Raw genomic sequence first — 26,226 nt, 5'->3', positions numbered from 1 at the left:
TATACTGTACTATACTACTGTATACTGGTATCACAATGAACTATACTATACTATAATGTTATCATACTATACTTTACTATACTACTGTAATCATACCGTACTGTAACTATACTACTGTATACTGTATCATACTGTACTGTACTATAGTGTTACCATAATGTACTGTAGTATACTATTATCATAATGATCTGTACTGTACTGTTATAATACTGTATTATACTATTATCACACTGTACTATACTGTTATAATACTGTACTATACTATATGTAACAGTGTTTCTTCAGTCCCTTTCCTCGCCCTACCTGGGCTCGAACCAGGGAGCCTCTGAACATATCAACAACTGCCTCCCACGAAGCAGCGTTACCTATCGCTCCACAAAAGCCGCAGCCCTTGCAGGACAAGGGAAACAACTACTTCAAGGTATCAGAGCGAGTGACGTCACCGATTGAAACGCTATTAGTGTGCACCCCGCTAATTAGCTAGCCATTTCACACCAGTTACATATACTATCCTGTTATCATACTTTACTGTACTATAATGTTAGTGGTTCTTCCTGTAAAAGTTGTGTCATACTGCAGCACACCTTGCGGGCTGCGACAGAATTCTATGGCACGTTATTTAAGTGTCAGCCATTGTTGCCATTAATGCTAGTTAGTGCTAGTTTGACCACCAGAGGGCATCTTTGAGACCATTTGATTTTTTGTGATATTGGCTGTACGAGAGAAATTAAAACCTTTTTTTGAAAGAACATAGTACATGGATTTTATTTTAAGAAATGTAGCTTAATTAATTTGATTAATATTATGGTGTTTCTATTGCAAAAAAAAAGAATGGCTACTAAAAGCAAAATAATCCTAACATTTCCACACCCTAATTGTAGTCTAACCAATACACAAACGGATATTCAGTGAAAATAAAAATCTCATTGATTCATCAAGACCAGTCCCCATGCTTGTCTCAGAGCAGCGTGAAACGGTGCTGAAATAGCTGACTACACGCGAGTAGGCTATTGTTTCAAATGTTATTGCTTCTATCTTCAATATGCTTTAAATGCCACAATGTCACAAATAATTGAACACACACAATTCTTAAAGCTCTGGGAAGGGTAATAGGAGGTGATCTACACTGCATATTAAACTGACATTCTTATTGCTATATTCCATGCATTACTGATCCTCTCTCTCTCTCTCTCTCGCACACACACGCACTTGCTGTCTTGACCTCTGAATGCTCGGCTATGAAAAGCCAACTGTCATTTACTCCTCATGTGCTGACTGGTTGCACCCTCTATAACCACTGTTTATATTATTTGACACTGCTGGTCATCTATGAATGCTTGAATAGCTTGAAAAATGATCTAGCCTTTATGGCCGTGTACTCTATAATCTTATAACCAGTTCGGATTTAAGTGCAAATGCAATCAACATTGCTTTATTCACAGTCAGAAGACAGTTGAAGAAACTTGAGAAAAACAAGTGTTTGAAAACATCTCAGCACGGTTTTACATGTGGTCGTGGAGCTGTGGGGTAAGTGGGGGGTAAGTGCAACTAAAATGTAGCTGAGATGTACTTACAGATGTACAGTAGTTGAAATAAACATCTGCATTTTGAAAGTATTTTTTATCATTATTTTATTAACAAAAGCATAAAGATGTTGATGAATATATACTGTATAAAACTTCAGAGTACTTAAGCATCGAATACATTGCAAGTTGGGGGGATTTTCACGCCTAACGTAGTCGGGCTATTAAACCAAATCGTTGGATAACAGATCAGCCCTCAGAACTCATTCTATCTTCTATCTTCAATATGCTTTAAATGCCACAATGTCACAAATAATTGAACACACACAACATATAAATGCCACAATGTCACAAATAATTGAACAAACACAACATGTGCAGATTAACTTGGTCAAAACAGTCAAAACATGTATTTATTCAAGACTATCAGAAATAATGTTGGTACTTATTTATTTTGATCCAAAGCCATTAATGAGTGAATAATCCAATAATAATTTTGTCAGGCTTGCCATTCCAAATAAAATTGAATATTTTTTACTCATATAATTTAAAGAGGTCGCTAGGTGTAGGCAAAACCATAAAGGAACCATTATTTACCTAGGCAAGTCAATTAAGAACAAATTCTTAATTGGCCTACACCGGCCAAACCCGGACGACACTGGGCCAATTCTGTGCCGCCCTATGGGATTGTGCACCACCCAATCACGGCCGGTTGTGATACAGCCTGGAATTGAACCAGAGTGTCTGTAGTGACGCTTCAAGCACTGAGATGTAGTGCCTCAGAGCACTGCGTAATCTGCTATGGGCTCGCGCTAGTGTTCCCGTTTAGCCAACGTTCTTAAACCGCTTTTCAGCCTTGGGTGAATTTACGAAAGTATCCGAGTGTCCATTGAGAAAGCACAACGACTATACCATTTAGCTAAGCTAAGAATGACACGGATAATCAAGTCAATAAACGTTGGGTAGTTAGCCTATAGTTAATATACTGGTGTATAACTACTAACGTTAGATAGCTAGCTAACATACCGGTACACACTGCTGTAATGATATGCTATGTGGTTCGTAAGGATAGCGTAGCTAACAAATTGTCAGCCAACATAACGTGTAAGGTAACTTATTTGAAAAGTCATTTCTTTATTACATTGAGTAGTGTTAGGATTTATGTTTATGCACTATAGCCTGCTAGCATATTGTTTGAAGATGACTATTGTTTTGTTACACACACACACAAACAATACAGATGTAGGTGTGTAATGACTGACCAACACAGGCCATAAAAGCTGTGGTCAATCTGGAGAGGGTAGGGGTGCATCTCTCTAGGCCAACCAGGGAGGGTAGATTACTGGACAATACCATATTAGGAACTGTTTCAGTGTAGAATCGACAGACACAAGACGGATCTAATCTACCCAGCAACCAGATGTGGACAAAGGAAAGCACTAAGGGACTTGGACAAGTCCGAGGGCCAGCAAAGGCGGGGCAAAGTCTAAACCGCGCCCAGCCTCTACTGTGATAGGCCAACAGACGCGTTGGAGCTACGTCATCACGGTATAAGAACAGCTGTTTACGTACTTCCTGCCAGTTCTCTGCTTTATCCTGCGTGGTGATACAGTGAACCCGTATATACGAAAATTGCATTTGCCATTCATTGTTTGCGGTAATTAAACATAATTAAAGAAAGTTAGCAGACCTTGCTTTTTATTTATCCTGATACCGGATGTGTTACACGCAGTGTTCACAGTAGCAAGCTACCCCTTGGTCGTTAGGACAAATCTGGTCTGTGATAGGAGTTTTTTTTCTTCACACCTAGCTCGGCTATTAGACTATTCTTTAGTAAAGGTTGAATAGTCTATTGTTCAACTTTTAGCCCTCCTCCCCAACTTGCAACAAATTGCTGTCCCATCTTATTCCTTTCCCTCTTCCACGCGTCATCATTCTGCTCCTGAGTGGCTCGCTTGTGGGCGTGCTGGCAGGATAAGGCAGCAACTTCCGTTGTGCGTCAAGAATTCTGCATACAGTAGCACGTTTGTATGAAGGTGTGGTCATTCACAGGCAAATTGTTATATGCTATGGAGGTACATGTGTGTCTTTTTGTCGAGAGCAAAATATATTTTATTTTCAATCAAAAAAAATAGTTCTAAAAGCAACTTTTTCCGACACAAAGGAAGTCAAAGCGGACACCTACGAAGATGGCATTTCAGGTAAGCAGCACGGGGCTGTATTGACGTATTCTAAAAATGACATCTGCTGCTTTAGATTGAACAGTCATATCTCAGTTATTGTTTTCATATCTATAAAAAATAAGCTGTTTTCTTTCATTTCAGAGAGCGAGCTAACCAAGAGGTCGAAAATGTAGATATTGCCAGATGTTCACTGTTCCGAGGAACAGGCCGTGGAAGCTTTATTGCTGGCAAAAGTGTCCATAACCAGAGGTAATTAAACTGTTCTGTGTTATTTTTCTCCATCTCTGCCTGACTTGTTGTACATGTAACCTGTCTCACATGCATTAATTAAAAAACTTTAAAATGTCAGCTGCTAATTTTCAGATTTACACCACATAAACACAGCCATTTTCACTGGACTATCTGTTGCTGCCAAGTCATGATTTCCCTGGGGGTTAGCCTTGCAATAACCATGTGGTGAGACACATAGCCCTCTATATTTAAATGTTTCAGGTACACTCCGATAGGTGTCTGCGTCACATACAGTATCTTCTATTGACATTATCTTCTATTGTTTGTCTTCATGTGTCTGCTTTTCAGCATAAAGTACTCTGTGGCCACTTAGTGTGGACACCAGATGAGACCACACACAGACAATAACAGTCTCTCTTCTTCACTTCATCCCTCTCCCCCTTCTCCCTAAATCCTCTAGGTTATATCAGCTGTTTTGGTGAACCCCTCCCACATCTGAACTGGCTGACAGAGGGCACAGCATGATCATAGGTGAGATGTTACTTGGTCGGGTTAACAGGATGTATTATTAAAGAGATGCTTTACATTGAAATACAGACAGAGATGTAGTAGTCCCAGAGTTAATGATCCAAGGTCAGTTTTACATTTTACCTCCTGATTTAAGATGACTGACTGTGTTAGAATGAAAAAAAAACAAGGCTTAATTATGCTCTCTCTCTATCCATCCGTCTCTCATCTGCAGGTATGTTTTGATGTGAGAGAGGAAGCCAGTCCCGTCATCGCCACGTCACCCACGCTTAAAGATAACCTTCGGGCCAACTGGGAGCCCAAGGCTGGTTAGGAGACACCGCAATTGTGATGAACTGAGAGAATATTAGGGTAACACTGTAATTCATGAATCATATGCTGTCTGCCACTGTTCTTACCTCTTTCCCTTTCTGTCTTCTACACCTCTCTCCCAACCTTGTCATTCTTCCTCGTTTTATAATGCACACCATATGTGGATTGAAGTACAGATTGAACTTGTATTTATAATATTACAATTATTATAATTATAATGCATTTATGTATTTATAACACCTTGATAACGAACTTCTTTCAATAAAGCGTTTCACATTCTCCACTGGTTGAATTTGTCTCTCATTGAAATACTATCCTGTGTCCTCAGATTAATGCAGATGAAGGGAGTTTCTATTTGAATCAGTTGTATTTCAATTTTGTTTTTTTTCAGTATATATGACTTATAAATCAATCATGTTTCTAGTCTATTGCATAGTTATAATGTGTAATCATTGATGTCCCAGGAGCAGGAGTGGTAAACACTGTTGAAGTGTAAAATTGTAATACATACATGCAGACAGCAACATTCAAATAATCAAGTTTGATATGACTGAAAAAGAATGTCTCAGAGATTCATACCTGAACCACACCTTTATTTGCCAAGGAAGAGTACATGATCAGTGAATATATTCAATGTACAGGCTACAATGTAGGAATCTCATGCATGGTAATAACTACAGTACATGTGTATATAGGACTTGCATCCTTGGCACAATAAAGTTATTATATTCTACTCTATCCATAGGCTTCATTAATGCCATTCAGACTTGAAGTTGATGCAACAACTGATAGCTGAGGTTCATAGATTGGAGTATTAGTTCAGTTTTAGGGTCCTTACACAGATCAGCTACATACTGTAGTTAGCTACACATTCATAGACATACAGTTATTTGTATCCCTCACCACACAATAAGCAAGTAAATAGTTAGCTAGCTATGTTACTTCAGCTGCATTGCACGGCAAGCTTACACAATTGTACATTCAATTTGCAGTAAATGCTTTAGCTTGCTAGATTCTTTACATCCACTGTTTCACAAGACGACAGCCTGGTTTACTGGTTCTCAGGAGTCCCTAAAACATTAAACAACACAAATTACAAATTAATTATCCTAACACTGTTAGCTAGTCAGATAACTTGCTAAATAGCGATTTTCGTAAATTAACTTTATGACAAAAAGATATGCACAGATGTTTGTCTCTACATGGACTAACATATTCCTCTCAATTGTACATTAATTGCTTGACTAGTTATGACGTTATAACAACTTACATCTGATGAAGGAATGTACATTTTTATGGAATGGTCTGCCTACCCATGTGAGAGACGCAGACTCGGTCTCAACCTTTAAGTCTTTACTGAAGACTCATCTCTTCAGTAGGTCCTATGATTGAGTGTAGTCTGGCCCAGGAGTGTGAAGGTGAACGGAAAGGCTCTGGAGCAACGAATCGCCCTTGCTGTCTCTGCCTGGCCTGTTCCCCTCTCTCCACTGGGATTCTCTGCCTCTAACCCTATTACAGGGGCTGAGTCACTGGCTTACTGGTGCTCTTCCATGCCGGCCCTAGGAGGGGTGCGTCACTTGAGTGGGTTGAGTCACTGACGTGATCTTCCTGTCTGGGTTGGCGCCCCCCCTTTGGTTGTGCCGTGGCGGAGATCTTTGTGGGCTATACTCAGCCTTGTCTCAGGATGGTAAGTTGGTGGTTGAAGATATCCCTCTAGTGGTGTGGGAGCTGTGCTTTGGCAAAGTGGGTGGGGTTATATCCTGCCTGTTTGGCACTGTCCGGGGGTATCATCGGATGGGGCCACAGTGTCTCCTGACCCCTCCTGTCTCAGCCTCCAGTATTTATGCTGCAGTAGTTTATGTGTCGGGGGGCTAGGGTCAGTTTGTTATATCTGGAGTACTTCTCCTGTCTTATCCGGTGTCCTGTATGAATTTAAGTATGCTCTCTCTAATTCTCTCTTTCTCTCTTTCTTTCTCTCTCTCGGAGGACCTGAGCCCTAGGACCATGCCTCAGGACTACCTGGCATGATGACTCCTTGCTGTCCCCAGTCCACCTGGCTGTGCTGCTGCTCCAGTTTCAACTGTTCTGCCTGCGGCTATGGAACCCTGACCTGTTTACCGGAAGTGCTACCTGTCCCAGACCTGCTGTTTTCAACTCTAGAGACAGCAGGAGCGGTAGAGATACTCTTAATGATCGGCTATGAAAAGCCAACTGACATTTACTCCTGAGGTGCTGACTTGTTGCACCCTCGACAACTACTATGATTATAATTATTTGACCATGCTGGTCATTTATGAACATTTGAACATCTTGACCATGTTCTGTTATAATCTCCACCCGGCACAGCCAGAAGAGGACTGGCCACCCCTCATAGCCTGGTTCCTCTCTAAATTTCTTCCTAGGTTTTGGCCTTTCTAGGGAGTTTTTCGTAGCCACCGTGCTTCTACACCTGCATTGCTTGATGTTTGGGGTTTTAGGCTGGGCTTTTGTACAGCACTTTGAGATATCAGCTGATGTAAGAAGGGCTATATAAATACATTTGATTTGATTTGACATCTGGATCCACCATAATGTTTTGTCAGCCATCTTTGTTGAAGAATGCCACAAGGCAATGGTGGCTCGTGTCAAAATTCGTCATTGGAACCATTCGATATGATTGGTTATATGGGACCTAAATGCATAATGAGTGCTCTAACTCACCCTTGTGGTGGTCTGGAGCAATGAAGCCGTGACGCTGGGTACCTCTAACTTCCCCTTGTGTTGGTCTGGAGTAATGAAGCCGTGACGCTGGGTACCTCTAAGTCCCCCTTGTGTTGGTCTGGAGTAATGAAGCCGTGACGCTGGGTACCTCTAAGTCCCCCTTGTGTTGGTCTGGAGTAATGAAGCCGTGACGCTGGGTACCTCTAACTCCCCCTTGTGGTGGTCTGGAGTAATGAAGCCGTGACGCTGGGTACCTCTAAGTCCCGTGGTGCAAGCTCACAACTTTTAAAGGAGGAACCACTGTACGTTTGTTTAGGTGAAACTGTTGTTGTTTTTGTCACACTGCTTTGCTTTATCTTGGCCAGGTCGCAGTTGTAAATGAGAACTTGTTCTCAACTGGCCTACCTGGTTAAATAAAGGTTAAAATAAATTTTACAAAAATACAGTACATAGTACACATGGTAAAGTGCCTAATTGCTTACATAAGGGAGAGCAGACCATGTCTGGACTTCTCGGTGACCTCAAGTAATCATTAACTGTCTTTAATTATTTTTCGGGCTGCATCAGTCATGGACAGAAACTTCTGAGACACAGTATTAATGATGAAAACCCCGAGGTTCACTGGTAAGCCACATTTGCCTCGGGATCCATCCCTGTTGGTATTCTGTGTCCACTCGTGGTATCTCTCTTCGGTTACACATCCTTGGAATAGCAGAACAACAAAACGGTCCGGACGGCCCTTGCTGTGCCTGGTGAGCAGTTCATCAAGTTATGTTGTCAGAAGAGGAATGGAGATGTCAGGGTGAACCAACAACCTGACAAACCTGCCTGTCGGAGGTGGAGTTCCAGAGCTCTAAGGTGTGCCTGACTCTCCGCCAATACCACCTGGCTCTGGACCAATGCATCAGCTGTCGCCCGTATCTCTGCCCTCAGAGAATGCTTCTCTTTCTGCTGGTCTGCCTTCAATCACTCGATCTCGGTCTTCAAAGTTTGAATCTGATCCATGTGCACCTTCACCAGATGAGCAGAATGGTACCACCCAGAGCCCCCATCGATTACAGTGGCCTATGACAGAAACGGTAGATCAATTAAGAATTAAAAGTGACTCCAACACACAAATTCTGCGTACAGAAACACATTTTAAGAATCTAGCAAAACTAACCGTTTTCTCAGGAACCATGCATTTTTTCGGTGCGGCCCGTTGTCCAGCCCTTTGTCCACTGATCGCCACGGATGGTTGTCGGCATGGTTGTATGCTCTGCAAAAACACATTCACGTTTTTAGTATACAATTATTGATTTTATTACACAGTATGCCTACACATTGAAAGGCTGTATAATAAAAAATATAAAAAATGCACTGAAACCAAATTACCTTTAGTTTTGGTGATCCTCTCAGCTCCGGCTCATTTTCAAGTCCTCTGGTGGTTACAGTCCTAACCCTGGAACAAGTAGTCGCCCTGACGCCCGGGTTTGCATTGCAAATGAGGGCATTAACTGGGTCAAGACGCCAGCAGAGTAAGTAGACCTTTATGTAGTAAAATAAAGGTTAAATAAAAACAAATAAATAAAATACCTACAACAGCTACGGTAGGCCTAATGGAGGTCTACTGATTTAACCTCTCTAGGATAGGTGGGACGGTAGGCCTAATGGAGGTCTACTGATTTAACCTCTCTAGGATAGGTGGGACGGTAGGCCTAATGGAGGTCTACTGATTTAACCTCTCTAGGATAGGTGGGACGGTAGGCCTAATGGCGGTCTACTGATTTAACCTCTCTAGGATAGGTGGGACGGTAGGCCTAATGGAGGTCTACTGATTTAGGCTTGACGGGGTGAGGCCTAGTAGAGCCTAGGCCTACAGCGTGTTGAAGACATCTGTAGTCGGTTGTCTCTCATCTTCACCCAGACCCCTCCCACTGTGTGTGTGTATGTGTGCGTGTCTGGTGTCAATCACACACCCTCAGCCAGAATTGCACCATTGAGCCAGTCTGCCCAATTAGTACTGGCCTTGAAGAATAATGTGCATTACACCAAGAGAGAGCAGGCCATTTGGCATCCACAGTGCTTTACCCCAGACAGATGGACAGATGGACAGACGGGCGGACAGACAGGTTGGCATAGGGAGAGACAGACAGGCGGTTACAGGGAGAGAGCGAAAGAGGGAGAAAGAGGGGAAAATTGAGTAAAGTAGGATAGACAGGCTTTTATTGAAGTGAGAGGCATTTACTGTATTCTTGTAACTCATCCCAACTCTCTCTCTCTTTAATTTTGTTCTGATGTAACAGCAGTTCCATTACAGAGAACCATCTTTACTAATAACTGTATCTCCCTCCATCTCTTTCCTTCTATATCTCTCTCCCTCTTTATTTATTTCACTCTCTTAAATACCGCAATCAGTTCCAGCAACTGAAACTTTTCTGTATCATCACTAGAGAGACAAAGAGAGAGAGAGACAAGGAAAGAGAGAGAAGAGTTGAGTGAGAGTAGAGGAGGGGGAGAGGGAGAGCTGGAGGGAGACGGATCATAACAAACAACTTCACCCAGCAGATTACATCTTCATGGTGCTTTGGAGGGAGCAATATTTTCTGCCTCACTCTCCCAGAATGCACTAAAGAGCCCACTTCCATCCTCCATGAGTTTTACTACTATGGCAATGGATGACATCTCTGCACTACTGAATGATGGGAACTGTTGTTCATCACCTTTAGTTCTGTAGCCCAGCCATGCAAAGAGCCCTTCCAGTACATTCACTAGATGACCAGCAGTGTGTGGACACCTCCTCATCAAAACATCTCATTACCAAGTTGGTTCCCCCTTCGCTGCTACAGTATAACAGCCTCCACTCTTCTGGGAAGGTTTTCCACAAGATGTTGGAACATTGCTGAGGGAACTTGCTTCCATTCAGCCACAAGAGCATTAGTGAGGTCGGGCACTGATGTTGGGCGATTAGGCCTGGCTCGCAGTCTGCGTTCAATTCATCCCAAAGGTGTTCGGATGGGGTTGCGGTCAGGGCTCTGTGCAGGCCAGTCAAGTTCTTCCAGTCTGATCTCGACAAACCATTTCTGTATGGACCTCGCTTCGTGCACGGTAGCATTGCCATGCTGAAACAGGAAAGGTCCTTCCCCAAACTGTTTAGAATATCATTGCAGGCTGTAGCATTAAGATTTCCCTTCATTGGAACTAAAGGGCCTAGCCCGAACCATGAAAAACAGCCCCAGACCATTATTCCTCATCCACCAAACTTTACCGTTGGCATTATGCATTGGGGCAGGTAGCGTTCTCCTGGCATCTGCCAAACCCATATTCGTCCCTCGGACTGCCAGATTGTGAAGCGTGATTCATCACTCCAGAGATCGCGTTTCCACTGCTCCAGAGTCCAATGGCAGCGAGCTTTACACATCTCCAGCCAACGTTTGGCATTGCTCATGGTGATCTTAGGCTTGTGTGCGGCTGCTCAGCCATGGAAACCCATTTCATGAAGCTCCCAACTAATAATTATTGTGGTGACATTGCTTCCAGATGCAGTTTGGAACTTGTAGTGAGTGTTGCAACCAAGGACAGACGATTTTTACGCGCTATGCGCTTCAGCACTCGTCGGTCCCGTTCTGTGAACTTGTGTGACATACCACATTGTGGCTGAGCCGTTGTTGCTCTTAGACGTTTCCACTTCACAATAACAGCACTTACAGTTGACCCGGGCAGCTCTAGCAGGGCAGAAGCTTGACAACCTGACTTGATGGAAAGGTGGCAGTTCTTCAGTAAGTCCATTCTACTGACAATGTTTGTCTATGGAGATTGCATGGCTGTGTGCTAGATTTTATACACCTGTCAGCAACAGATGTGGCTGTAATAGCGAAGCCACTCATTTGAAGGGGTGTCCACATACTTTTGTATGTATACTGTATAGTGTATCTACTAGGTAAGGTCATAGCTTCACCACTGATATTATAAATGTATACCCCACACAGAATGGCCTCATCATTTAAAACCTGATCTGATCTGTGAAGACAGTGAGGTTAGTAAGTGTTTCAGCTGAAGAAAGGACAAGTGGTTGATGGATTGGGGTTAATAGTGGCTGGCTCTGTGGCAACTTACTGGTTTCAAAGCTGAACCTGAGAAAAGTCTACTTTTCCAACAGAACATGGTATAAATGTTGCCTTGCAGTGAGCACAGGCGTGGGCACAATCATGTATAACTCAAATCTGTCTGACACATAGAAATACTGTTTCCTTTTATATCACTCTAAAACTCTACATACCTATACTTACTAACTGACTGCCTGTGACTCATTTGTGCTTTCTTTCTGCATGTGTGTGTGTGTGTGTGTGTGTGTGTGTGTGTGTGTGTGTGTGTGTGTGTGTGTGTGTGTGTGTGTGTGTGTGTGTGTGTGTGTGTGTGTGTGTGTGTGTGTGGTATGTGTGTGTGTGTGGTATGTGTGTGTGTGTGTGTGTGTGTGTGGTATGTGTGTGTGTGTGTGTGTGTGTGTGTGGTATGTGTGTGTGTGTGTGTGGTATGTGTGTGTGTGTGTGTGTGTGTGTGTGTGTGTGTGTGTGTGTGTGTGTGTGTGTGTGTGTGTGTGTGTGTGTGTGTGTGTGTGTGTGTGTGTGTGTGTGTGTTTACGGGCTTGTTGATGTAGACCAGTACTGACGGGAGGCAGGCAGCCAGTGAGTCTTGTCACAGATGCCTGCCAGCTCCTTTAGTACAAAACAAGCTGCTCACACTCCTTTCTCTCCCTCTCCTTTTTCTCCCTTTCCATCTCTCTCTCATTTCCCTCACTCTCCTTTCTCTCCCTCTCCTTTTTCTCCCTTCCATCTCTCTCTCATTTTTCCTCCCTCTTCTTTGTCTCTCTCATTTTCCCTCACTCTCCTTTCTCTCCCTCTCTTTTCTCTTCCACTCCATCTCTTTCTCATTTTGCCTCTCTCTCCTTTCTCTCCCTCTTCTTTCTCTGCTTCTCCATCGCTCTCTCATTTTCCCTCACTCTTCTTTCTCTCTCTCTCCTTTTCCCTCTCTCTCTTTTGTTCTTCACTCAGCGAGTTGGGCATACTCTCAACATGGATGACAGGGGATCTGTCTGTACTCTGCCATTCTTCACTAACGCTTCTCCAACCTGATGCTTTGACCTTAAGCAGGGCTATGACCCACCAAAGCCACAACCCCAGCTATAACGCAGCTACAACACATCTACAACACAGCTATAATGCAGCTACAACACATCTACAACACAGCTATAACGCAGCTACAACACATCTACAACACAGCTATAACGCAGCTACAACACATCTACAACACAGCTATAACGCAGCTACAATGCAGCTATAAGACAGCTACAATGCAGCTATAAGACAGCTATAACGCAGCTACAATGCAGCTATAAGACAGCTGTAACACAGCTACAACAAGGCCAAAAACAGTTGTAACACAGTTATAACACAGCTATAACACAGCAATAACATGTTAATATCAAAGCTAGGACACAGTTGTAACACAGTTATAACACAACTATAACACAGTTATAACACAGCTAGGACACAGCTGTAACAAAGCTATAACAAAGCCAAAAACAGCTGTAAAACAGTTATAACACAGCTATAACACAGCTTGGACACAGTTGTAACACAGTTATAACACAACTATAACATAGTTATAACACAGCTATGGCACAGATACGACACAGCTGTAACACAGCTATAACAAAGCCAAAAACAGCTGTAACACAGTTAAAACACAGCTATAACACAGTAATATCAACGCTAGGACACAGTTGTAACTAGAGGTCGACCGATTATGATTTCTGAATGCCGATACCGCTACCGATTATTGGAGGACCAAAAAAGCTGATACCGATTAATCGGCCAATTTTTTAAATTTATTTGTAATAATGATTACAACAATACTGAATGAACACTTATTTTAACTTAATATAATACATCAATTAAAATCAATTTAGCCTCAAATAAATAATGAAACATGTTCAATTTGGTTTAAATAATGCAAAAACAAAGTGTTGGAGAAGAAAGTAAAAGTGCAATATGTGCCATGTAAGAAAGCTAACGTTTAAGTTCCTTGCTCAGAACATGAGAACATATGAAAGCTGGTGGTTCCTTTTAACATGAGTCTTCAATATTCCCAGGTAAGAAGTTTTAGGTTGTAGTTATTATAGGAATTATAGGACTATTTCTCTCTCTACGATTTGTAGTTCATATGCCTTTGACTATTGGATGATCTTATAGGCACTTTAGTATTGCCAGTGTAACAGTATAGCTTCCATCCCTCTCCTTGCCGCTACCTGGGCTCGAACCAGGAACACATCGACAACAGCCACCCTCGAAGCAGCGTTACCCATGCAGAGCAAGGGGAACAACTACTCTAAGTCTCAGAGCGAGTGACGTTTGAAACGCTATTAGCGCGCACCCCGCTAACTAGCTAGCCATTTCACATCGGTTACACCAGTCTAATCTCGGGAGTTGATAGGCTTGAATTCATAAACAGCAGAGCTGCTAGCAAAACGCACGAAAGTGCTGTTTGAATGAATGCTTACGAGCCTGCTGGTGCCCACCATCGCTCAGACTGCTCTGTCAAATCATAGACTTAATTATAACATAATAACACACAGAAATACGAGCCTTAGGTCATTAATATGGTCGAATCCGGAAACTATCATCTCGAAAACAAAACATTTATTAGTTCAGTGAAATACGGAACCGTTCCGTATTTTATCTAACGGGTGGCATTCATCAGTCTAAATATTCCTGTTACATTGCACAACCTTCAATGTTATGTCATAATTATGTAAAATTCTGGCAAATTAGTTTGCAATGAGCCAGGCGGCCCAAACTGTTGCATATACCCTGACTCTGCGTGCAATGAACGCAAGAGAAATGACACAATTTCACCTGGTTAATATTGCCTGCTAACCTGGATTTCTTTTAGCTAAATAAGCAGGTTTAAAAATATTTACTTCTGTGTATTGATTTTAAGAAAGGCATTGATGTTTATGGTTAGGTACACGTTGGAGCAACGACAGTCCTTTTTCGTGAATGCGCATCGATTATATCCAACGCAGGACACGCTAGATAAACTAGTAATATCATCAACCATGTGTAGTTATAACTAGTGATTATGATTGATTGATTGATTGTTTTTTATAAGATAAGTTTAATGCTAGCTAGCAACTTACCTTGGCTTCTTACTGCATTCGCGTAACAGGCGGGCTCCACGTGAGGCAGGTGGTTAGAGCGTTGGACTAGTTAACCGTAAGGTTGCAAGATTGAATCCCTGAGCTGACAAGGTAAAAATCTGTTGTTCTGCCCCTGAACAAGGCAGTTAACCCACCATTCCTAGGCCGTCATTGAAAATAAGAATGTGTTCTTAACTGACTTGTCTAGTTAAATAAAGGTGTAAAAAATAAAAATATATAATTTTTAAATCGGCAAAATCGGCGCCCAAAATTACCGATTTCCGATTGTTATGAAAACTTGAAATCGGCCCGAAATAATCGGCCATTCCGCATAATCGGCCAACCTCTAGTTGTAACACAGTTATAACACAACTATAACGCAGCTAGGACACAGCTGTAACACAGCTATAACAAAGCCAAAAACAGCTGTAACACAGTTATAACACAGCTATAACTCATCAAAAACACAATAATATCAAAGCTAGGACACAGTTGTAACACAGTTATAACACACCTATAACACATTTATAACACAGCTAGGACACATCTAGGATACAGCTATGACACAGCTATGACACAGCTGTAACACAGTTATAGCACAGTTGCAACACAGTTGTAATACAGATGTAAAACAGTTAAAATACAGCTATTACACAGTTATAACCACAGTTATAACACAATTATAATGCAGCTATAAGACAGTTATAATACAACTAGAACAGTTTTGACACAGCTTTAACACGGTTATAACACAGTTGCAACAGTTGTAGCACAGCTGTAAAACAGTTACAACACAGCTATAACACAGTTATAACACAGCTAGAAGATAGCTATGACACAGCTGTAACACAGTTATAGCACAGGTGTAACACAGTTGTAACACGGCTGTAAAACAGTTATAACAAAGCTATAGAACAATTATAACGCCTCTATAACAGTTATAACACAGCTAGAACAGTTATAACACAGTTAACACAGCTAGAACACATTTATAACACAGCTAGAACACATTTATAACACAGTTATAACACAGCTAGAACACATTTATAACACAGTTATAACACAGCTAGAACACATTAATAACACAGTTATAACACGGCTAGAACACATATATAACCCATGTTTGTGTGTGTCAGAACTTTGTGTTCCTAGACATCTTTAACCCGCCAGTCTAGCAGGAGATTACACCGAAAACAAGAGATTTGTTCTACATATTGATCCCTTGTATTGACTGTGGACTTGACACAGCTCATCAATGCAGCGAATGAGTGCAACACGAGTAGTGGGAAAGGGATACACTGCCTAGGAAGAAGAAGAGTTATTGTGGGGTGAATGAGAGGTCACACAAACACAAACACAGACACACACTCTAACATGTGCACACACATCTACAGTTGAAGTCAGAAGTTTACATAAACTTAGGTTGGAGTCATTTTAAAACTTGTTTTTCAACCACTCTACACATTTTTGTTAACAAACTATAATTTTCGCAAGTCGGTTACGACATCTACTTTGTGCATGACACAAGTAATTTTTTTTATTTTTTCAAGTTTACAGACAGATTATTTCACTTATAATTCACTGTATCACAATTCCAGTCGGTCAAAAGTTTACATACACTAACTTGACTGTGCCTTTAAACAGCTTGGAAAATTCCAGACAATTATGTCATGGCTATAGAAGCTTCTACCTGTGGATGTGTTTCAAGGCCTACCTTCAAACTCAGTGCCTCTTTGCTTGACATCATGGGAAAATCAAAAGAAATCAGCCAAGACCTCAGAAAAAAATTGTAGACCTCCACAAGTCTGGTTCATCCTTGAAAGCAATTTCCAAACGCCTGAAGGTACGTGCATCTGTACAAACAATAGTACGCAAGTATAAACACCATGGGACCACGCAGCCATCATACCGCTCAGGAAGGAGACGCGTTCTGTCTCCTAGAGATGAACGTACTTTGGTGCGAAAAGTACAAATCAATCCCAGAACAACAGCAAAGGACCATGTGAAGATGCTGGAGGAAACAGGTGCAAAAGTATCTATATCCATGGTACAACGAGTCCTATATCGACATAACCTGAAAGGCCACTCAGCAAGGAATGAAAATTATGTGGATATATTGAAGCAAGCCTTGCAAGCCGAAGAACACCATCCCAACCGTGAAGCATGGGGGTGGCAGCATCCTGTTGTGGGGGTGCTTTGCTGCAGGAGGGACTGGTGCACTTCACAAAATAAATGGCATCATGAGGGAGGAAAATTTGGTGGATAGATTGAAGCAACATCTCAAGACATCAGTCAGGAAGTTAAAGCTTGGTCGCAAATGGGTCTTCCAAATGGACAATGACCCCAAGCATACTTCCAAAGTTGTGGCAAAATGGTTTAAGGACAACAAAGTCAAGGTTTTTGTCACGACTTCCGCCGAAGTTGGTGCCTCTCCTTGTTTGGGCGGCGTTCGGCGGTCGACGTCATTGGCTTTCTAGCCTCCACCGATCTACATTTATTTTTCCATTTGTTTTGTCTGTATTGTACACACCTGGTTCCCATTACATTTTATTTATTTCCCTATTTAACCCTCTGGAGCCATCATGGTTTTGTGCGTGTTTATTGTTGTCAGTTGTCTCGTTTATGTGACTCTGGATTTTCGTTCTTCTTGTTGGAAGATTATTTTTGAGTAAAGTTACTATTATTCCTCATCTCTGTGTCCTGCGCCTGACTCCGCCTTACCCACATCACCTAGACTCTGACAGTACTGGAGTGGCCATCACAAAGCCCTGACCTCAATCCCATAGAAAATATGTGGACAGAACTGAAAAAGTGTGTGCTAGCAAGGAGGCCTACAAACCTGACTCGGTTACACCAACTCTGTCAGGAGGAATGTGCCAAAATTCACCCAACTTATTGTGGGAAGCTTGTGAAAGGCTTCCCCAAACGTTTGACCAAAGTTAAACAAATTAAAGGCAATTCTACCAAATACTAATTGAGTGTTTGTAAACTTCTGACCCACTGGGAATATGATGAAAGCAATAAAAGCTGAAATAAATCATTCTCTCTATTATTATTCTGACATTTCACATTCTTAAAATAAAGTGGTGATCCTAACTGACCTAAGACAAGGAATTTTTACTAGGATTAAATGTCAGGAATTGTGAAAAACTGAGTTAAGTATTGGCTAAAGTGTATGTAAACTTCCGACTTCAACTGTACATACACAGTACACATTAAGAGCGCAGTGCTCTCGTCCTCTTGTCCTCTTGTCCTCTCGTCCTCTTGTCCTCTCTTATCAATTAAATGACTGTGGTCTATTCAAGGCAGCAGACATAGTCAGACTATTTCTCAGAAAACTGGGGTCCCTATTTATGTACAATTGAATAATCAATTAATATGTAAAAGGGGCATTGAAAGAGAGAATGGTACAGCCGAGGGCTACAGCCAGGGTTATATAGCATGAATTAATAACCATGTAGCTATAGCCAGAGACAGAGGAAAGCACCTCCCTTGATCCCTACACTACCCTGTTTAATGTTACAGGTACTGAGGACACTAACCTTGGTCTGACCTGTCTAGCTAGGATAAAAGGACATGAATGTCTCTTACTATCAAAGCAAATCATATTTTACAACAATGGATTTATTTTTGAATATGTACAGCTAATTCACTCATCAGGTGTAAAGGGAACCGAACCCTAATCTTATCCATCGCAGGAAAAACGTTGCACTGTGGGGGCGTGATACACTAATTCATGATAATGGTAATGAAATACTCAGAGTACTTATGATGAAGTAGTTCATGATGAATGTCAGTGTATTATTATTGTTGACAGAGACATACCAATGGTTGCCATTCTGCCGTATTTTTACTCCTACTTTCCAGTGAGTCACTAATGCTACTAACAGTCACAGGAAATGCTAATTGTCCATTTCCTTATGTAACAATGATTATCAAACCATATATCTAACTCATGTAGACTTCTCTCACTGCCACTGTCACATTAAGGAGAGAGAGAAAGAGAGAGAAGAGAAGAAAGGAGCGAGAAGCAAAATAAATCATTGAAGCCACCCCCCCGGGACACTCCCTCTGGACACCACCCCCCTGGACATACTCACCCCCCCTGGACACACCCACACCCTTGGCCACACCCATACTCCTGGACCCCCCCCCCCCCCCCCCCCACCTGTTGGAGTGACACATCAGTGAGCATGATGAGTGATCAAGCCACCTGAAATGAGACCCTCGGGGTGACCGAATGAAGAGGGGAACAGACAGATGAGAGGGTCTTCTCCTTTTAGGGGCTCTGATCAGCTTCCAGGAGAAGGATATGATGGGTGGGACAGCAGAGAGAGAGAGAGAGAGAGGGCGCGAGAGAGAGACAGAGAGAGAGAAATACCACGAAGTGTGCCATCACAGCAGTAAGATTAGTGACCTGTTGCCACAAGGAAAGGGCAACAGGTGAAGAACAAACACCATTGTAAATACAACCCATATTTATGTTTATTTATTGTCCCTTTCGTACTTAAAGTATTTGCACATCACTGTATTTAGCCGTAATATGACATTTGAAATGTCTCTATTTCTTTTGATCTTTTGTAAGTAAAATGGTTATTATCGATTTCACTTACTTTGGCAATGTAAACATATGTTTCAGATGCCAATACAGCCCTTTAAATTGAATTGAACTGAGAGAGAGAGAGAGAGAGAGAGAGAGAGAGAGAGAGAGAGAGAGAGAGAGAGAGAGAGAGAGAGAGAGAGAGAGAGATGGAGAGAAATGGAGAGAGACAGAGTGAGACAGAGAGAGACAGTCCCCTAAGCAAGCTGGTCCTGGGGCTCTGTTCATAAACACAAACAGACCCCACAGAGCCCCAGGACAACAACACAATTAGACCCAACCAGATCATGAGAAAACAAAAATATTATTACTTGAGACATTGGAAATATATTTTTTTAAACACAGCAAACTAAAATGCTATTTGGCACTAAACAGAGAGTACACAGTGCAGAATACGTGACCACTGTGACTGACCCAAAATGAAGGAAAGCTTTGACTGTGTACAGACTCAATGAGCATAACCTTGCTATTGAGAAATGCCGCCGTAGGCAGACCTGCCTCTCAAGAGAAGACAGGCTATGTGCACACTGCCCACAAAATGAGGTGGAAACTGAGCTGCACTTCCTAACCTCCTGCCAAATGTATGACCATATTAGAGACACATATTTCCCTCAGATTACACAGACTCCCATTACTATTGGGTGAAATACCACAGTGTGCCATCGCAGCAGGAAGAAAAGGACAACCAGGGAAGAACAAACACCATTGTAATTACAACCTATATTCATGTTTATTTATTTTCCCTTTTTTACTCTAACTATTTGAACATCACTACAACACTGTATACAGACATAATATGACATTTGAAATGTCTTTATTCTTCTTTTGTGAGTGTAATGTTTACTGTTCATTTTTTTATTGTTAATTTCACTTCTGTTCATTATCCATTTCACCTGCTTTGACAATGTTAACATACGTTTATCATACCAATAAAGCCCTTAAATTGAATGTAATGTGATTGAACGAGAAAACGAGAGTGGGAGGCACATCTGGCCTTACCTTCACTAGAGGATCCAGACAGGTCCATGATGACGTACACCTTCCCCTCAGGCTCCAAGTCAATCTGGAAGAGAACAACACAACAAACTGTCAGCCTTCATACTGGACTGAAACCATTTTATAGTATGCTATGCAGCGTGAAACCATATCAGTGACAGTACATTCACACACACACACACACACACACACACACACACACACACACACACACACACACACACACACACACACACACACACACACACACACACACACACACACACACACACACACACACACACACACACACACACACACACACACACACACACACACACACACACACACACACTCATACTGTACAGTACAGTATTGATTTGAGCAGCAGAGGAGAGGGATGCTTCTGCAGTAATGGCTCTCAGGAGCTAATGAAAACTTAATGGCTGCTTTATCAAAACAGGACCAGATGAGGAAATGGGATGGAACTGCAGTGGCCTGGCTTATAAACGCAGTCCCGTAGACGTGTGTGTGTGTGTGTGTGTGTGTGTGTGTGTGTGTGTGTGTGTGTGTGTGTGTGTGTGTGTGTGTGTGCATGTGCGTGTGTGTGCAGTAACACTATGTTATCAGGTTGCTGAATACTGCAGTACAAGACCAGGAGAGTACTGAGTTACAGCTTTGTGGGCACATGGAGCGTATAGATCCGTTCACCCATGGCACTCTAAACCCCCCACACCCACACTCTCGCCCATCGATTACCAAGCCTGAGCTCCCTGGGGGTTCTACTGGGCATAGGCAGACGAGATTGAGCGAGTGTACCTATGTTTGTTAGCTCAGCTCATAAGAGAGAGTGGGCAGGGATTGCGGCGGCTGGGGCTCAGAGAGTTTCTACCGGCGGCAGCCTCCCACAGCCAGTCCATAATCCCCCTCTGCACAGTACACATAGACATACACACACAGACAGACACACACACACGCAGACACACACACAGGTACACACACATGTCTGCAGGACTGTGTTAAGCCAGGCCACTGCACTCACATCCATTTCCTCATCTGGTCCTGTTTTGATAAAGTACATCACTGCAGAGAAGACATGGGCTGATGTAATACAGCACATCACTGTAGAGAGGACATGGGCTAATTTAATACAGCACATCACTGGAGAGAGGACATGGGATGATTTAATACAGCATATCAGTGTAGAGAGGACATGGGCTGATTTAATGCAGCACATCACTGTAGAGAGGACATGGGCTGATTTAATGCAGCACATCACTGTAGAGAGGACATGGGCTAATTTAATACAGCACATCACTGGAGAGAGGACATGGGCTGATTTAATACAGCACATCACTGTAGAGAGGACATGGGCTGATTTAATACAGCACATCACTGGAGAGAGAACATGGGCTGATTTAATACAGCACATCACTGTAGAGAGGACATGGGCTGATTTAATGCAGCACATTGCTGTAGAGAGGACATGGGCTGATTTAATACAGCACATCACTGTAGAGAGGACATGGGCTGATTTAATACAGCACATCACTGGAGAGAGAACATGGGCTGATTTAATACAGCACATCACTGCAGAGAGGACATGGGCTGATTTAATACAGCACATTGCTGTAGAGAGGACATGGGCTGATTTAATACAGCACATCACTGCAGAGAGGACATGGGCTGATTTAATACAGCACATTGCTGTAGAGAGGACATGGGATGAATTAATACAGCACATCACTGCAGAGAGGACATGGGCTGATTTAATACAGCACATCACTGGAGAGAGAACATGGGCTGATTTAATACAGCACATCACTGCAGAGAGGACATGGGCTGAATTAATACAGCACATCACTGCAGAGAGGACATGGGCTGATTTAATACAGCACATCACTGTAGAGAGGACATGGGCTGATTTAATACAGCACATCACTGTAGAGAGGACATGGGCTGAATTAATACAGCACATCACTGTAGAGAGGACATGGGCTGATTTAATACAGCACATCACTGCAGAGAGGACATGGGATAATTTAATACAGCACATCACTGTAGAGAGGACATGGGCTGATTTAATACAGCACATCACTGCAGAGAGGACATGGGCTGATTTAATAAAGCACTGCAGAGAGGACATGGGCTGATTTAATAAATCACTGCAGAGAGGACATGGGCTGATTTAATACAGCACATCACTGCAGAGAGGACATGGGCTGATTTAATACAGCACATCACTGCAGAGAGGACATGGGCTGATTTAATAAAGCACTGCAGAGAGGACATGGGCTGATTTAATAAATCACTGCAGAGAGGACATGGGCTGTTTTAATAAATCACTGCAGAGAGGACATGGGCTGTTTTAATAAATCACTGCAGAGAGGATATGGGCTGTTTTAATAAATCACTGCAGAGAGGACATGGGCTGTTTTAATAAATCACTGCAGAGAGGACATGGGCTGTTTTAATGAATCACTGCAGAGAGGACATGGGCTGTTTTAATGAATCACTGCAGAGAGGACATGGGCTGTTTCATTGAATCACTGCAGAGAGGACATGGGCTGTTTTAATAAATCACTGCAGAGAGGACATGGGCTGATTTAATAAAGCACTGCAGAGAGGACATGGGCTGTTTTAATAAATCACTGCAGAGAGGACATGGGCTGTTTTAATAAATCACTGCAGAGAGGACATGGGCTGTTTTAATAAATCACTGCAGAGCGGACATGGGCTGTTTTAATAAATCACTGCAGAGAGGACATGGGCTGTTTTAATAAATCACTGCAGAGAGGACATGGGCTGTTTTAATAAATCACTGCAGAGAGGACATGGGCTGTTTTAATGAATCACTGCAGAGAGGACATGGGCTGTTTTAATGAATCACTGCAGAGAGGACATGGGCTGTTTTAATGAATCACTGCAGAGAGGACATGGGCTGTTTTAATGAATCACTGCAGAGAGGACATGGGCTGTTTTAATGAATCACTGCAGAGAGGACATGGGCTGTTTTAATGAATCACTGCAGAGAGGACATGGGCTGTTTTAATGAATCACTGCAGAGAGGACATGGGCTGTTTTAATGAATCACTGCAGAGAGGACATGGGCTGTTTTAATAAATCACTGCAGAGAGGACATGGGCTGTTTTAATAAATCACTGCAGAGAGGACATGGGCTGTTTTAATAAATCACTGCAGAGAGGACATGGGCTGTTTTAATAAATCACTGCAGAGAGGACATGGGCTGTTTTAATAAATCACTGCAGAGAGGACATGGGCTGTTTTAATAAATCACTGCAGAGAGGACATGGGCTGTTTTAATGAATCACTGCAGAGAGGACATGGGCTGTTTTAATGAATCACTGCAGAGAGGACATGGGCTGTTTCATTGAATCACTGCAGAGAGGACATGGGCTGTTTTAATAAATCACTGCAGAGAGGACATGGGCTGATTTAATAAAGCACTGCAGAGAGGACATGGGCTGTTTTAATAAATCACTGCAGAGAGGACATGGGCTGTTTTAATAAATCACTGCAGAGAGGACATGGGCTGTTTTGATAAATCACTGCAGAGCGGACATGGGCTGTTTTAATAAATCACTGCAGAGAGGACATGGGTTGTTTTAATAAATCACTGCAGAGAGGACATGGGCTGTTTTAATAAATCACTGCAGAGAGGACATGGGCTGTTTTAATGAATCACTGCAGAGAGGACATGGGCTGTTTTAATGAATCACTGCAGAGAGGACATGGGCTGTTTTAATGAATCACTGCAGAGAGGACATGGGCTGTTTTAATGAATCACTGCAGAGAGGACATGGGCTGTTTTAATGAATCACTGCAGAGAGGACATGGGCTGTTTTAATGAATCACTGCAGAGAGGACATGGGCTGTTTTAATGAATCACTGCAGAGAGGACATGGGCTGTTTTAATGAATCACTGCAGAGAGGACATGGGCTGTTTTAATGAATCACTGCAGAGAGGACATGGGCTGTTTTAATGAATCACTGCAGAGAGGACATGGGCTGTTTTAATGAATCACTGCAGAGAGGACATGGGCTGTTTTAATGAATCACTGCAGAGAGGACATGGGCTGTTTTAATGAATCACTGCAGAGAGGACATGGGCTTGGGCTAGATATGAGGTGGAAGAGGGGGGCGCTACTGTGACAAATCCATCATCCCAACATAATGCATTCTAAAATGCAGAAATGGCAGAACTAGGCTGCAGCTGTAGGTGGCTTTCATAGAATATATGCTACAATTAAATAGACATTGCAGCCTTCCCAAGCTGCCCTGACACAATACAACACCCTAACCTGCCTTCATCTCTCTCTCTCCAAGCTGCCCTAACACAATACAACACTCTAACCTGCCTTCATCTCTCTCTCTCCAAGCTGCCCTAACACAATACAACACTCTAACCTGCCTTCATCTCTCTCTCTCCAAGCTGCCCTAACACAATACAACACTCTAACCTGCCTTCATCTCTCTCTCTCCAAGCTGCCCTAACACAATACAACACTCTAACCTGCCTTCATCTCTCTCTCTCCAAGCTGCCCTAACACAATACAACACTCTAACCTGCCTTCATCTCTCTCTCTCCAAGCTGCCCTAACACAATACAACACTCTAACCTGCCTTCATCTCTCTCTCTCTCCAAGCTGCCCTAACACAATACAACACTCTAACCTGCCTTCATCTCTCTCTCTCCAAGCTGCCCTAACACAATACAACACTCTAACCTGCCTTCATCTCTCTCTCTCCAAGCTGCCCTAACACAATACAACACTCTAACCTGCCTTCATCTCTCTCTCTCCAAGCTGCCCTGACACAATACAACACTCTAACCTGCCTTCATCTCTCTCTCTCCAAGCTGCCCTAACACAATACAACACTCTAACCTGCCTTCATCTCTCTCTCTCCAAGCTGCCCTAACACAATACAACACTCTAACCTGCCTTCATCTCTCTCTCTCCAAGCTGCCCTAACACAATACAACACTCTAACCTGCCTTCATCTCTCTCTCTCTCCAAGCTGCCCTGACACAATACAACACTCTAACCTGCCTTCATCTCTCTCTCTCCAAGCTGCCCTAACACAATACAACACCCTAACCTGCCTTCATCTCTCTCTCTCCAAGCTGCCCTAACACAATACAACACCCTAACCTGCCTTCATCTCTCTCTCTCCAAGCTGCCCTAACACAATACAACACTCTAACCTGCCTTCATCTCTCTCTCTCCAAGCTGCCCTAACACAATACAACACTCTAACCTGCCTTCATCTCTCTCTCTCCAAGCTGCCCTAACACAATACAACACTCTAACCTGCCTTCATCTCTCTCTCTCCAAGCTGCCCTAACACAATACAACACTCTAACCTGCCTTCATCTCTCTCTCTCCAAGCTGCCCTGACACAATACAACACTCTAACCTGCCTTCATCTCTCTCTCTCCAAGCTGCCCTAACACAATACAACACTCTAACCTGCCTTCATCTCTCTCTCTCCAAGCTGCCCTAACACAATACAACACTCTAACCTGCCTTCATCTCTCTCTCTCCAAGCTGCCCTAACACAATACAACACTCTAACCTGCCTTCATCTCTCTCTCTCTCCAAGCTGCCCTGACACAATACAACACTCTAACCTGCCTTCATCTCTCTCTCTCCAAGCTGCCCTAACACAATACAACACCCTAACCTGCCTTCATCTCTCTCTCTCCAAGCTGCCCTAACACAATACAACACCCTAACCTGCCTTCATCTCTCTCTCTCCAAGCTGCCCTAACACAATACAACACTCTAACCTGCCTTCATCTCTCTCTCTCCAAGCTGCCCTAACACAATACAACACTCTAACCTGCCTTCATCTCTCTCTCTCCAAGCTGCCCTAACACAATACAACACTCTAACCTGCCTTCATCTCTCTCTCTCCAAGCTGCCCTAACACAATACAACACTCTAACCTGCCTTCATCTCTCTCTCTCCAAGC

General features: G+C 42.7%; 1 protein-coding gene and 1 long non-coding RNA gene across 2 annotated transcripts in view; both read right to left on the bottom strand.

The window, feature by feature from the left end:
• LOC139571451 (protein kinase C epsilon type) overlaps window positions 1-26,226 on the bottom strand; it is a 269,011-nt gene that overhangs the window by 108,535 nt on the left and 134,250 nt on the right. Inside the window, exon 2 of the mRNA XM_071394337.1 lies at window positions 20,254-20,317. Coding sequence (XP_071250438.1) covers window positions 20,254-20,317 — 64 coding nt within the window. The remainder of the gene's footprint in view (window positions 1-20,253; window positions 20,318-26,226) is intronic.
• On the bottom strand, window positions 5,356-11,822 carry LOC139571452 (uncharacterized). Its single transcript, XR_011674299.1, has 3 exons — window positions 8,852-11,822; window positions 8,640-8,735; window positions 5,356-8,542 (listed from the first exon to the last, which is right to left on the bottom strand). It is a non-coding gene; the product is annotated as an uncharacterized lncRNA (long non-coding RNA).

The sequence above is a fragment of the Salvelinus alpinus genome, chromosome 3, assembly GCF_045679555.1.
Source record: "Salvelinus alpinus chromosome 3, SLU_Salpinus.1, whole genome shotgun sequence".
Classification (NCBI taxonomy): Eukaryota; Metazoa; Chordata; class Actinopteri; order Salmoniformes; family Salmonidae; genus Salvelinus; species Salvelinus alpinus.
Note: the sequence above shows the minus strand (reverse complement) of the source record. Positions and strands in the feature narration are given on the sequence as shown.